The sequence below is a fragment of the Mustelus asterias genome, chromosome 5 (assembly GCF_964213995.1).
Source record: "Mustelus asterias chromosome 5, sMusAst1.hap1.1, whole genome shotgun sequence".
In the NCBI taxonomy this organism is placed as follows: Eukaryota; Metazoa; Chordata; class Chondrichthyes; order Carcharhiniformes; family Triakidae; genus Mustelus; species Mustelus asterias.
In genome coordinates this window covers 51,241,334-51,256,306 of record NC_135805.1, presented here as the reverse complement: position 1 = coordinate 51,256,306, position 14,973 = coordinate 51,241,334, and the positions used below count along the sequence as shown (strand labels likewise).

At 44.9% G+C, this 14,973-nt stretch overlaps 1 protein-coding gene across 1 annotated transcript in view; it reads right to left on the bottom strand.

The window, feature by feature from the left end:
- Nucleotides 1-12,712, bottom strand: part of pex7 (peroxisomal biogenesis factor 7) — a 95,884-nt gene extending 83,172 nt beyond the window's left edge. Inside the window, exon 1 of the mRNA XM_078212579.1 lies at nucleotides 12,465-12,712. Coding sequence (XP_078068705.1) covers nucleotides 12,465-12,588 — 124 coding nt within the window. The 5' untranslated portion in view covers nucleotides 12,589-12,712. The remainder of the gene's footprint in view (nucleotides 1-12,464) is intronic.
- Nucleotides 12,713-14,973: the final 2,261 nt, after the last annotated feature.

The following is a 14,973-nucleotide window of genomic DNA, read 5'->3' as shown; positions in this document are numbered from 1 at the left end:
ACACGAAGATGGCTGGACTTGCGGATAGTGAAGAGCATTGTCGGGCAATACAGCAGGATATAGATAGGCTGGAAAATTGGGCGGAGAGGTGGCAGATGGAATTTAATCCGGATAAATGCGAAGTGATGCATTTTGGAAGAAATAATGTAGGGAGGAGTTATACAATAAATGGCAGAGTCATCAGGAGTATTGAAACACAGAGGGACCTAGGTGTGCAAGTCCACAAATCCTTGAAGGTGGCAACACAGGTGGAGAAGGTGGTGAAGAAGGCATATGGTATGCTTGCCTTTATAGGACGGGGTATAGAGTATAAAAGCTGGAGTCTGAGGATGCAGCTGTATAGAACGCTGGTTAGGCCACATTTGGAGTACTGCGTCCAGTTCTGGTCGCCGCACTACCAGAAGGACATGGAGGCGTTAGAGAGAGTGCAGAGAAGGTTTACCAGGATGTTGCCTGGTATGGAGGGTCTTAGCTATGAGGAAAGATTGGGTAAACTGGGGTTGTTCTCCCTAGGAAGACGGAGAATGAGGGGAGATCTAATAGAGGTGTACAAGATTATGAGGGTGAACGGTGGGAAGCTTTTTCCCAGATCAGAAGTGACGTTCACGAGGGGTCACGGGCTCAAGGTGAGAGGGGCGAAGTATAACTCAGATATTAGAGGGATGTTTTTTACACAGAGGGTGGTGGGGGCCTGGAATGCGCTGCCAAGTAGGGTGGTGGAGGCAGGCACGCTGACATCGTTTAAGACTTACCTGGATAGTCACATGAGCAGCCTGGGAATGGAGGGATACAAACGATTGGTCTAGTTGGACCAAGGAGCGGCACAGGCTTGGAGGGCCGAAGGGCCTGTTTCCTGTGCTGTACTGTTCTTTGTTCACTGGGGCCTGAAGTGCAGTGGCCCCAAATCAGTACCTCGGCGAGTCCACACAATGGACACACAGTCCAGAAAAAACTCCATTCCGTAATTCCACCCCGAGGCCGCGTCTGCAGCACGTCTTTCAATCAGCTAAAGGGGCTGCCACTGAATAGTTGGATTCATTTCTCTCCTCGCATTCTTTTGTTTTTTTTCTGGAGAGTAGCAACATGAGTGGATTTAGGGAGAGAGCATCTGCTAGTGCATCATTAACAAAACAAAAATCATTAAAAAATTCACGCTGATAAGTTTAAATAACATTCCTGTCATTGAAGACAGCTGCTATTCCACGCTGTCCACTGTTTACAAATGGCTTCATAGTCACACTAGTTTGAAAGACAGGCAAACAAGTGGCGAGGCTGTCTCTGTCGATCTTTCACATCTTGCACAGATTTTACTAGCCCCAGGAGCAGACCCACCATGAGGTCCTTTGAGCTGCTCATGTTGTTGCTTTTCTCCAAAACCAAATGAAGAATGTGGGGAGAGAAATAAAGCAACAAGAAACTGTAGTAAAATGGCCAGGCATCTGTGGTTCGAGCTTCAGGGGTTCCTCCAATCACAACTAGCAAATTGGTTAACACAGAATTTTATTTGAAAAGAGCAACATATTTTTCACAATAACTGGAGAAACGTTAGTCTTTTCATTCCAATGTAAATAATAGAATGAACTGGTTGTAGGCTGCACAAATGTCTGTACAAAGTTAATTATCAGCAGCAAGCATGGATTCAGGTGACTACCCTCTCCAATCCATTAATTTTTATTTTTCTTTCGTAGGGTGTGGGTGTTGATACCCTGACCTGGGCATTTATTGCCCATCTCAAACTGCCCTCAAGAAGGTGGTTGTGACACACCTTCCTGAACTGCTGAAGGGCACGTGGTGTAGGTACACCCACAGTGCTGCTAGAAAGGGAGTTCCAGGATTCTGACACAGCAACAGTGAAGGAACAGCGATATAGTTCCAAGTCAGGATGGTGAGTGACTTGGAGAGGACCTAGCAGGCAGTGGTGTCCCCATGCATCTGCTGCCCTTGGCCTTTTAGGTGGGAGAGGTTGCGGTCGTAGAGAGGTGAGCTTTGGTGAGTTGCTGCAGTGCATCTTGTAAATGGTGTGTTGCTGTCATTGTGCATAGGAAGTGAAGGGAGTGAATGTTGAAGATGTTAGGTGGAGTGCCAATCAAACAGGCTGCTTTGTCCTGGATGGTGTCGAGTTTCTTGAGTGTTCGTGTGGTTGAAGTTGCACTCATTCAGGTAACTGCTTTATAGATGGTGAACAGACCTTGAGATATCAGGAGGTGAGTTACTAACTGCTGAATTCCCAAGCTCTGATTGCTCTTGTAGCAACAGTAAATTTCAGTTAAATGCTAAATACAAACAAAATAAGATTTTCACGAAGAGATCAACATTCCCTTACTCACCCAAACTGCCTGCAATCAAGGAGCATTTTCCACCTGATTACCATTGACTTCAATTTTATTAGGGCTCCTTGATGCCCCAATCAGTCAAATGCTGCTTTGATGTCAAGCAGTCACCCTAACCTCATCATTAAATGTCAAGGGAAGGGGATCAGATTCTCTCTAAATGGAGATGGTCATTCACTGGCACTTGTGTGACGTGAATGCAATTTGCCACTTATCAGCCTAAGCTCATAGTCCCAGTTTTTCTGTGGTGTGACGTCCAAAATTGAAACTGAACCATTGTACTGCAAATTATACCTTCTCATCTTATTCAACATGTTGAAGCAATCAAAAGCACCATGAGAATTGAAGTAGAGTTTGAGTCCAGAGTCCATTATCACTCCAAAGCCAACCGACTTATTCACTGCGTAATTAGGATATATTTCAGCAAATGTGCAATATTTCACAATTATCAACATTTTTAACAAATGTTAACTCGATTGCGTAACCAAGATAAATTCTTCTGCAAATCATTGCTACATCCTCTGATCCCATAGTAACTTCTAAAAACTAAGGAAGTTCTCTGATGTCCTAATCAGGATTTGTTACTCTGCCAACCTTAGTAAAGAAAAATATTACAATATCTGATCATTATCTCATTGATGTGCATTTCCTATATTACTACAGTAACTAAACTTCAAAAAGGACTTAATGGGTTGTAAATTACATTGGAATATCTATCCTCTGGTCATACATTACATAAATGCAAGGCTATTTTCCTCTATTTTACCTCCACTATCTTCTTTATTTTAGCATGATCAGATTTGACAATATTTTAGAATTCTGTTCACCTAGGTGAAAAACAAACAATGTCCTCAAAATGAGCCACTTGGCACCAATTCCAGTTTTAATTATAGCTTCTACTGGAAAAGTTGACAAAAATGCCATGCCCCTAGCCAAGCTGTTCCAGTACAGCTTCAACATTGGTATTATAGAATTTTTATAGAAACCCTACAGTGCAGAAAGAGGCCATTTGGCCCATCGAGTCTGCACCGACCACAATCCCACCCAGGCCCTACTCCCATATCCCTACATATTTACCCACTAATCCCTCTAACCTACGCATCTCAGGACACTAAGGGGCAATTTTAGCATGGCCAATCAACCTAACCCGCACATCTTTGGACTGTGGGAGGAAACCGGAGCATCCGGAGGAAACCCACGCAGACACAAGGACAATGTGCAACTCCACACAGACAGTGACCCAAGCTGGGAATCGAACCCAGGTCCCTGGAACTGTGAAGCAGCAGTGCTAACCACTGTGCTACCCAGCAATGTGGAAAATTGCCCATATATGCCCCATACACAAAAAGCAAGACAGCTCCAACTCAGCCAATTACCGACCCATCAGTCTAGTCTTGATTATCAGTGAAGTGATGGACAGGTCATCAACAGTGCTATCAAGCAGCACTCAGTTAACAATAACCTGCTCACTGATGCTCAATTTGGGTCACTCAACTCCTCAATTACAGCCTTGGTTCAAACATGGACAAAAGAGCTGAATTCCAGAGGTGAAGTGAGAATGACTGCCCTTGATACCAAGGCAGCATTTGACCAAGTGTAGCAACAAGAAACCCCAGCAAAACTGGAGCCAATGAGAATCAGGGGCAAGAGAGGGAGAAACGCTTCGCTGGTTGAAGTCATACCTAGCACAAAGGAAGACATTTGTGGTGGTTGGAGGTCAATCATTTCAGTTCCAGGACATCACTGCAGGGGTTTCTCAGGTTAGTGTCCTAGGCCCGACCATCTTCAGCTGCTTTATCAATGTCCTTTTTTCCATCATATGGTCAGAAGTGTGGATGTTCGCTGACAATTGCACAATGTTCAGTATCACTCCTCAGATACTACAGCATGCCATGTCCAAACTCAACAAGACCTGGACAATATCCAGGTTTGGGCTGACAAGTGGCAAGTAACAATCACACCACACAAGTGCCAGACAATGACCATCTCCAACAAGAGAAAATCTAACAATCTCCCCTTGACATTAAATGGCATTAGCATCACCGACTCGCTTTCAACATCCTAAGAGTTACCATTGACCAGAAACTCAACTGGACTAGTCATATAAATTTTGTGACTACATGAGAGCGTCAGAAGCTAGGAATCCTGGGGCGAGTAACTCACCTCCCAACTCCCCAAAGTCTGTCCACCATCTACAATGCACATGTCAGGAGTGTGATGGAACACATTATCCTTGCATGGATGAGTGCAGCTCTAACAACACTCAAGAAACTTGACACCGTCCAGGACAAACAGCCTACCTGTTTGACACCCCTTCCACAAACATTCACTCCCCCTACTACTGATGGACAGTAGCAGCTGCACCATCTAGAAGATGCATTGCAGGAACTCACCAAGACCCCTTCGAAACAACCTTCCAAACCCACAACCACTACCATCTAGAAGGACAAGGTCAGCAGATGCATGATAACACCACCACATGCAATTTCCCCCCCAAGTCACTCACCATCCTGACTTGAAAATATATTGTCATTCCTTCAGAATCACTGGGTCAAAATCCTGGAACTCCCTCCCTCACAGCACTGTGGGTGTACCTACACCACATGGACAGCAGCGGTTCAAGAAGGCATCACAATCACCTGGTCAAGGGCAATTATAGATGGGCAAGAAATGCTGGCCTAGTCAGTGATGTCCACATCTCTTGAATTAATTTTTTAAATGCGAAAATGTGAGGATTTGTATTTGAAGAAAAAAATAAATCCTGCATTGATTGTCAAGTAATAAAAGTTGCATTGTCCATTTTATTTCACTGCAAGATACTTTCCATGGGAGTTTATAGAATTAGGAAAATTTCCAATCCAAGCCACAGAGTGGTTAGCATTGACATTCCTTAAAGGAGGCTTGATGCATGCAGGAGGAAGAAAGGAATAGGGAGATGGGGCAAAGACAGGGGAGGGGAGAGACTGAGGTTTGTGTAATTAGCAGTTTATAAACATTGACATGTCGAGTGGCCTGTGTTATACTTTCTGTAAAGGGTAGGAACTAATTGCTACGTTAAATTTATTTAATAGACCAAGTGAAGATGACAGCAAAAACTCAGACAAAATCCTTTGAAAGATTCAGCACACATTTTCTGCCAAAGTTTTAGTTTATTGATTAGTGTCACAAGTAGGTTTACATTATTAACGCTGCAATGAAGTTACTGTGAAAATCCTCTAGGATAAGTCAAATCATCCGAGCTACCCATATGAATTTCATGACTTAAGGCAGGAATCAGGTTAGCCTGATGAGAATTTTGTACAAGACACAAACATTCACCAGAAAAGGTAAACGTCAGGACACTGATGAAAGGCTGCTAGATTAGCTCATTTGGAGCTCTGTACACCCCAGTGTACAAAATAACTGACTCGGAAAGGACAAGCTCACAATACTACAACTATCTGAATACATGAAGATACGAGTCGGCAGATGAAGATGCTGACTATCCAAATGTCCAGTTTTTAATTAAGTCAACAGAAAGACAACAGGGTTGATGCAGTGAAACAGCAACAAAAGAATATACATCAGACAGAGAAAGACGTGTGACAACTGTGGATGACTATGAGTGCACAGACAGAAGGAAGTGTCTGTCCCCGCCCCCCCCCCCCCCCCCCAAGTGGATCAAATTGTAGAGCCTGTGTTAAAACCAATCAGAAGGAAAAGACATGCCTGGGGTTGAGCAGTTCTGAAGACCTACAGATTATTTCAGTAAACCACGAGGTAAAGGAGGTGACACTGAGAGTTGAAGATGGTACACCCATTGAAAAGCATCCTCCGATCAGATAGATCTGGCACAAATATACCCAGAGTGTTCCCCCACATAAAGTACGAATAGAACATAAAGGAAAACTCCAAAAGATGATGATCACCAGAACTTACAGATTGGGAGAAGCCAAATGGGTGGCTAAGAACTCACCTAAATCCCAAAGTTCTTAAACAAGCAATAAAGAAGAATCATTACCCTATCCCAACCTGCACTGACAGGAGCAAATCTTTTTAGCAAGCTCAATGCCAGAAATGGCTACTGGAACATGAAGTTCGAGAGGAGACTTCGCTGTTGACTACATTCAACAACCCCTTTAGTCAATATGAATTCCTGTACCTACCCACCTGGCCTTAAAGTGAGCCAGATTGTATTCCTGCAAGGACAAATGTGGGGAATTATGCTTAGAGCCCAAAGAAGTAGGGGAGATCCTAAATGAATACTTTGCGTCGGTATTCACAAAGGAGAGGGATGTGTTGACTGGGAATGTCTCGGAGGGGAGTGTTGACCCATTAGAGAAAATCTCCATTACAAGGGAGAAAGTGTTAGGTTTTTTAGGGAATATAAAGACTGACAAATCCCCAGGGCCTGATGGAATCTATCCCAGGCTGCTCAGGGAGACGAGAGATTAAATCGCTGGGCCTCTGACGCAAATCTTTGTCTCGTCACTGGACACAGGTGAGGTCCCAGAGGATTGGAGGATAGCTAATGTGGTCCTGTTATTTAAGAAGGGTAGGAAGGATAACCAGGGTAATTATAGGCCGGTGAGCTTGACGTCCGTGGTCGGGAAGTTGTTGGAGAGGATTCTTAGAGATAGGATGTATGCGCATTTAGAAAGGAATAAACTCATTAACGATAGTCAGCATGGTTTTGAGAGAGGGAGGTCATGCCTCACTAACCTGGTGGAGTTTTTTGAAGAAGTGACTAGAATAGTTGACGAGGGAAGGGCCGTGGATGTCGTCTATATGGACTTTAGTAAAGCATTTGACAAAGTCCCTCATGGTAGGTTGGTGCAAAAGGTTGGATCTCATGGCATAAAGGGGGAGGTGGCTAGATGGGTGGAGAACTGGCTTGGTCACAGAAGACAGAGGGTGGTAGTGGAAGGGTCTTTTTCCGGCTGGATGCCTGTGACTAGTGGTGTTCCACAGGGCTCTGTTTTGGGACCTCTGCTGTTCGTGATTTATATAAACGATCTGGAAGAAGGTGTAACTGGGGTGATCAGTAAGTTTGCGGACGACACGAAAATGGCTGAACTTGCAGATAGTGAGGAACATTGTCAGAGGCTACAGAAGGATATAGATAGGCTGGAAATTTGGGCAAAGAAATGGCAGATGGAGTTCAATCCAGATAAATGCGAAGTGATGCATTTTGGTAGAACTAACGAAGGGGGGAGCTATACGATAAATGGCAGAACCATAAAGGTAGATACGCAGAGGAACCTCGGTGTGCAAGTCCACAGATCCTTGAAGGTGACGGCACAGGTCGAGAAGGTAGTGAAGACGGTATATGGCATGCTTGCCTTTATAGGAGGGGGCATAGAGTATAAAAGTTGGGGTCTGATGTTGCGGTTGTATGGAACGTTGGTTCGGCCGCATTTGGAATACTGCGCCCAGTTCTGGTCGCCACACTACCAGAAGGACGTGGAGGCTTTAGAGAGAGTGCAGAGGAGGTTTACCAGGATGCTGCCTGGTATGGAAGGGCTTAGTTATGAGGAGAGATTGGGTAAACTGGGGTTGTTCTCACTGGAAAGACGGAGGATGAGGGGTGACCTAATAGAGGTGTATAAAATTATGAAAGGCATAGATAGGGTGAACGGTGGGAAGCTTTTTCCCAGGTCGGTGGTGACATTCACGAGGGGTCATAGGTTCAAGGTGAAGAGGGGGGGAGGTTTAACACGGATATCAGAAGGACGTATTTTACACAGAGGGTGGTGGGGGCCTGGAATGCGCTGCCGGGCAAGGTAGTGGAGGCGGACACACTGGGAACGTTTAAGACTTATCTAGATAGCCACATGAACGGAGTGGGAATGGAGGGATACAAAAGAATGGTCTCGTTTGGACCAGGGAGCGGCGCGGGCTTGGAGGGCCGATGGGCCTGTTCCTGTGCTGTATTGTTCTTTGTTCTTTAAAATAGGCAAGAGGATGTAAAGGAGCAGTTGCCATAGCTGATGATATCCCGATCTATTGTGTAGATGAAAAAAACCATGACCACCATCCACATGAACCCATGGGAGAGAACCAGTAAAGTTGAGTCACTTTTACAATCTATTTGTCTGCATTCAGTTGGACCCAACTTTACTGGTTCCCTCCATGGGTTCACATGGATGGTGGTCATGGTCTTTTTCATCTACATAATAGATCTGGATATCATCAGCTATGCCAACTGCTCCTTTACACCCTCCTGTCTATTTTCTGATGGAACACATTGTGTCTCACATTAAGGCCAAGTGGTAGGTACAGGAATTTATATTGATCAAAGGGGGTGTTGAATATAGTCAACAGCGAAGTCTCCTCTCGAACTTCATGTTCTAGTAACCAGTTCCAGCATTGAGCTTGCTGAAAATATTTGCTCCTGTCAGTGCAGTCGCCAGAGAGTGGCAACTAGGGGATTTTCACAGTAACTTCATTGCAGTGTTAATGTATTTGTGACACTAATAAATAAACTTAAACTTTAAAAGTGTGCCAACATAGAAAGAGAGCTTTTGGTAGTCATGGATGGATAGGAGAAATTCCAAGCATATCTTTATGGGAGTAAATTCATAATGGAGAGTGATCATCACCCACTGGAGTAGATCTACAAGAAAAATCTGTGTAAAGCACCAGCAAAACTGCATAGTGGTGGGCAACCTGCAGCTCAGGGGCCACATTCGGCCAATCAGGGTCTGACTGTGGCCCACGAGACATTTTGTTGACTGTTGCCCACACGCAGGGTTGCCACATTCTGCTGTTTTCCATCCGTGTAGTTTTTTTCCCCTACCACTATGAATAAAGCCATACCGAATTGGGCTGAATGGTCTCCTTCTGCACTGTAGGGATTCTATGAACTGTGCATGTGGACATTCCTGCCTGAATTACCTCAAACAATAGTGAGCATTAATGGCCTTACCCTTATTCTCAGTGTAAAATATGGGCCATAAAATGGCCTCATTTTAAAAAGGGGCGGTACGGTGGCACAGTGGTTAGCACTGCTGCCTCTCAGCGCCAGGGACCCAGGTTCAATTCCGTCCTCGGGTCACTGTCTGTGTGGGTTTCCTCCGGGTGCTCCGTTTTCCTCCCGCAGTCCAAAGATGTGTGGGTTAGGTTGATTTGGCCATGCTAAATTGACCCTAGTGTCAGGGGATTAGCAGGGTAAATATATGAGGTTACTGGAGTAGGGCCTGGGTGGGATTGTGGTCGGTGCAGACTCGATGAGCCAAATGGCCTCCTCCTGCACTGTAGGGATTCTATGAAAGTGATGCACATGTAAAGCAAGGGCACATGAAGTGAAATGCATGCTGACTATACACAAAATTGACTGTGAAAGCGCTATGCTCCCTCTGTGTCCAATCAAAGCGTAAATATTTATTTTGTTTTTAACCATTTGAAGTTGATGACAGTTCTATAAATGTATGAATGATTAAGCATTTTTTGTAACTCATTATGAAATATTTGGCATGTATTAAATATATTCAATTTTAATCATGAGGTCATGGTTAATGAGCACAGCGATTTCAATCTTGTAGCCCACTGAGATGAAGGGGAGGCCTCTCCTGCAGCCCACTCACCAGCCTTCGTTGCCTCTCACTGCTGCAAAGGTTACTCCGGGGCTTCAGAATGACAATTTCACTCTGAAACTCAAGACAGGAAGAGATATATTGCTGCTCTATCTTGATCATCGCCACAGAACAAACATGAAATAAAAGATCTAGGTATAAAGATCCATCACTGAGTAAATGTAACACCACCAAAATTGAATCAAAAATTGTAGATGACACCAGCAAAGATGAAGAGTTACAGATGCTGTCTCATGAAGTGATCCAGGGATGCCCTGACAATATACAGAAAATACAATCAGCAATATGGCAGTATTGATCCATCAGAGATGACATCTCATTAGAAAATGATGTTTTGCCAGCCGGATCTGGGATAATCATACACAAAATGAAGTAGAAAGAAATTCTTCAGCAGATAAATGAAGGAAGTGCAAGGTCCAAACTAGATCAATTAATTCTGTGCTGGACAGGCATCTAAAAAGACATTGAAAGAATGGTGTCTGCATATGATTAATGCCAAAATTATAGAAATACACAGCAAAGAGAGATGATAGATACTGAAGTACCACTCAGACTATGGCATTTTCTGGGAGCCAATTTATTTACACACAATCAAGCATAGTATCTCATAGTTGCAGTCTGCTGCTCAAGTTCCCTTTTATTTAGAAGGTGAAAGGCTTGAGAGCCATAACAATCATCTCAGCTGTGCAAGTTCTGTTCACTGGGCAAGAGATCCCTGAAACAATAATATGTGACAATGAAACCCAATTCACCACCAAAGAATTGAAGAAATTTGCTGTACAGTATGGGTTCAACATCATCACTACGTTACCAAGGGGACACTGGTTTACAGAATGATATGCCCAGATGATTAAGAGAACAATCATGAAACAACAAGAGACAAAGGACCCAAATCTAACCTTATTGTTATTCCGGTCTACCCAGGCATGAAATTGCCTGCAGAGCTGTTGACTAGAAGAAAATATACGACAACTTCGCCAAGCAAGATAATTCCTCCAAGTGACCAGGAGGAAGTAAGGCAACAACTCACTGATGCACAGGCAGAAAGAAGTCGACACTTGAGCAAGCTTGTCAAAGCCCTGCCTGGATTGCTGAAAGTATAAACTGTGCATGTACAGAAGCCAGTCATGAAAACCTGGAACCCAGCAAAATTGTTCGTGAAGCCGAGACTCCAATGTCAGACATCATTAAGACTGAAACCAGTAAGAAAGTGGGAAGGAACAGAGCCCATCTTGGACCAATAACTGAGCTGGGAGAGCAAATGCAATCATTAACAACACCAGCAATATCACCAACAAGCAACACATCAGCAGCAACATCAAACCCAATTCCTATAACACCAGGGGCAACACACACATCACCTCTGTAGCCTCAGCACTGAGAGCGATGAATGCCAAATGTACAAGATGGAGACACAACATTCTAGCAGCTAAGCGATACTGTGAATAATATTTTGAGAAAAGAAAATTAGCTATAAAAGGCTATTATAGGGTTCAGTTTATTAATAAAAGTTGATCTTCATTACTTTAGAAAAATGGTAATTATTGGAACGGCAATGATACAGTGACATTGTGTAAAAGAGGAATGTTATATAGAACATAGAACATTACAACGCAGTACAGGCCCTTCGGCCCTCAATGTTGCACCGACCAGTGAAACCAATCTAAAGCCCATCTAACCTACACTATTCCAATATCATCCATATGTTTATCCAATGACCATTTAAATGCCCTTAATGTCCACTTCTGCTGCAGGCAGGGCATTCCACGCCCTTACCACTCTGAGTGAAGAACCTACCTCCGACATCTGTCCTATATCTATCACCCCTCAATTTAAAGCTATGTCCCCTCGTGCTATCACCATCCGAGGAAAAAGGCTCTCACTATCCACCCTATCTAATCCCTACCTAATAATATATTATTCATGAAGCACTTGGAATTATGTGTTATATGAATATATATCCCAGGTTGTCACACTCTCTGTCTCATTGCAATCATATGCCCTGTATATTTGATGAAGCTCCAACATGTTTGAGTCTAAAATGCGTTTATTTCCAATTTATGGAAACAGACATAATCTATTTCTATACTAATTGAATTAAGAAATTCACATAACTGCATTCCCAATGAGACCGAACCTAGTCAGTGGCGGTTTAGTTTGCATTGGTCAAACTGTCAAACTATGGAATGTGGTTCAAAGTGCAATGTTTTCGTCCCTAAAAAAATAACAACCCACCGTCCTTTAGAGAAATTGTCTCCTCCCTTTGCCCCCGCTCTAATGCCAGATTGCCCCATAAATGTCTCCGCGACAGTTAATTAGTCACCCTGATTGTGTGTTATGAAAACGTTCAAGGTCCAAAACAAGTGCTTTCTTCAGCAGTGCATATTATTATGGTCCCACGTGCAATGTCCTGCCTAATGCCGCTCCTTCTGAATTGATAAACTCATTATTGATTTGATGTTATTGGTCTGTTTGCCCCACTGAGCTGCGGTGCTGGTCACCAACGTCCCCAGCATCTCCCTGACACAGTTTAAGGCCTGTTCAGTGCCCAGCACGGTACCTGCTATTCCGTAATACTGGGAGGTAGCGCAGGCCAGTCTGGAGGGGAAATAAGGAGAGAGCTCCACAGCATAACCGTGTCGCGCGGGCACTCGGAGAGTCTTAACCGAGGCGCTGTCCACCATTCTCACAGCGTGCAGAGAGAGGCGGCCGGCGGACTCTGCGTCTCGCACCGTCTGGCCAGCCGTTTGACCCGCGGAAGGGGAGGAGGCTGCATCGCTGTGCTGGCGCCCGCGCTCACCCGGAAATGCCGCGGAAGCCGAGCCCGAGGCCCGCGCGCGACGGAACCTGAGCCCGGGGCCCTCGCGAGCGGCTAGAACCCGAGCCCCGCGCGCGATGGAACCTGAGCCCGGGGCCCTCGCGAGCGGCTAGAACCCGAGCCCGGGGCCCCCGCGAGCGGCTAGAACCCGAGCCCGGGGCCCGCGCGCGATGGAACCTGAGCCCGGGGCCCGCGCGCGAAGGAACCCGAGCGCAGGGCCCTCGCGAGCGGATAGAACCCGAACCCAGGGCCCTCGTGAGACTGGAACCCGAGCCCTGGGGCCCCGCGAGCGGCGCGGATGGAACCCCAGCCCCGGGGCCCTCGCGCGAGCGGCGCGGATGGAACCCCAGCCCTGGGGGCCCGCGAGCTGCCCCGGTGGTTGGCGTTGTCTTTACAAAGCAAAACTGATGGTGCCGGTTAATTAATGATTGCAGCAGACTCTCTGCTCCTTTAGAGTTTGCTGCAGCAAGGTTCAACCACAACAAGTTACATTTATTCACACTAAGGTGGAATTAAGCGAGAATGAAATAGCATCATAATAAATACTGCGGATGCTGCAAATACTCAGCAGGGCTCACGGTGTCTGTGGGAAGCCACACACAAGTGGCTTCCTCCAGAATCCTAAAGAAGTCATATTACACTCGAAATGTTAAGGAGATTTAACCAGCTTTGTTTTTCCCCCATTTGTTCTTGCCAGGTTTCCCTCAATTCAAGATTCTCTCGAACATCAAGTGCTGAATCCCATTAATCATTTCCAAGTATTTTCTTGACCACGTTGCACCATACCCTTTTATACAGCTGCTTTATATCCGGCCTGATTCGGCATTTCACTTTGTGTATTTCTTTATATAAATGACTATATATAAATTTCCCAATTCCGGCCTCAGTCTTGCCAACTCCCTCTACACCCCATTCCGCACTGCCATCTCAGCCCTGAAACACTTGCCCCAAAACAATCAATTTACAATTTTTAACCGGGCTATAAGTCATTTCTCTGAACTATTACTGCTGTTTGGCATCTATCTAATTAAATCTTGGAGAGCTACAACCTGCACCACCTATTATACTCAGTGGGTGGATTGTTTTAATAAACTAAATATGCCAGGGACCTATTGCCAAAAAGTAGTGAAATCACAGTGTTTTATTTGTTCATATCCAATCAGTCTCACTAAGTGAGACATTCTAGATCCAAGCTGACAAGACAGGCATCCCACTTCTTGTCTTGGGCTTGATCTATATGATCCGAGCAGACATTGCACCTTCTCCAAGGCTTGATCTCATTTGCATCTTAGCCAAAAGGCCTAGATGCCCTTTACAAAATTGCTTCAAATGAAGCCTCAGTGTAACCTCATGACTTCCACCAAGTGCAGGATGCCAAAACTACACTTGATCTTAACCAAAAGGCTGAGCTGTTACAGCACAGAAGGCCATTTAACCCATCGTGTCTGAACCTGCTCTTCCAATGAACAATTCACTTAGTGCCATTCTCCTTCCTCTCTGTAAATCTGCACACTCCTCCTTTATTTCCCGTTATTTAAGAAGGGTAGGAAGGATAACCCGGGTAATTATAGGCCGGTGAGCTTGACGTCCGTGGTGGGGAAGTTGTTGGAGAAGATTCTTAGAGATAGGATGTATGCGCATTTAGAAAGGAATAAACTCATTAACGATAGTCAGCATGGTTTTGTGAGAGGGAGGTCATGCCTCACTAACCTGGTGGAGGTTTTTGAAGAAGTGACCAAAATGGTTGACGAGGGAAGGGCCGTGGATGTCGTCTATATGGACTTTAGTAAAGCATTTGACAAAGTCCCTCATGGTAGGCTGGTGAAAAAGGTTGGATCTCATGGGATAAAGGGGGAGGTCGCTCGATGGGTGGAGAACTGGCTTGGTCACAGAAGACAGAGGGTGGTAGTGGAAGGGTCTTTTTCCGGCTGGAGGCCTGTGACTTGTGGTGTTCCGCAGGGCTCTGTATTGGGACCTCTGCTGTTTGTGATTTATATAAATGATCTGGAAGAAGGTGTAACTGGGGTGATCAGTAAGTTTGCGGACGACACAAAATTGGCAGGACTTGCAGATAGTGAGGAGCATTGTCAGAAGCTACAGAAGGATATAGATAGGCTGGAAATTTGGGCAAAGAAATGGCAGATGGAGTTCAATCCTGATGAATGCGAAGTGATGCATTTTGGTAGAAATAATGTAGGGAGGAGCTATATGATAAATGGCAGAACCATAAAGGGTGTAGATACGCAGAGGG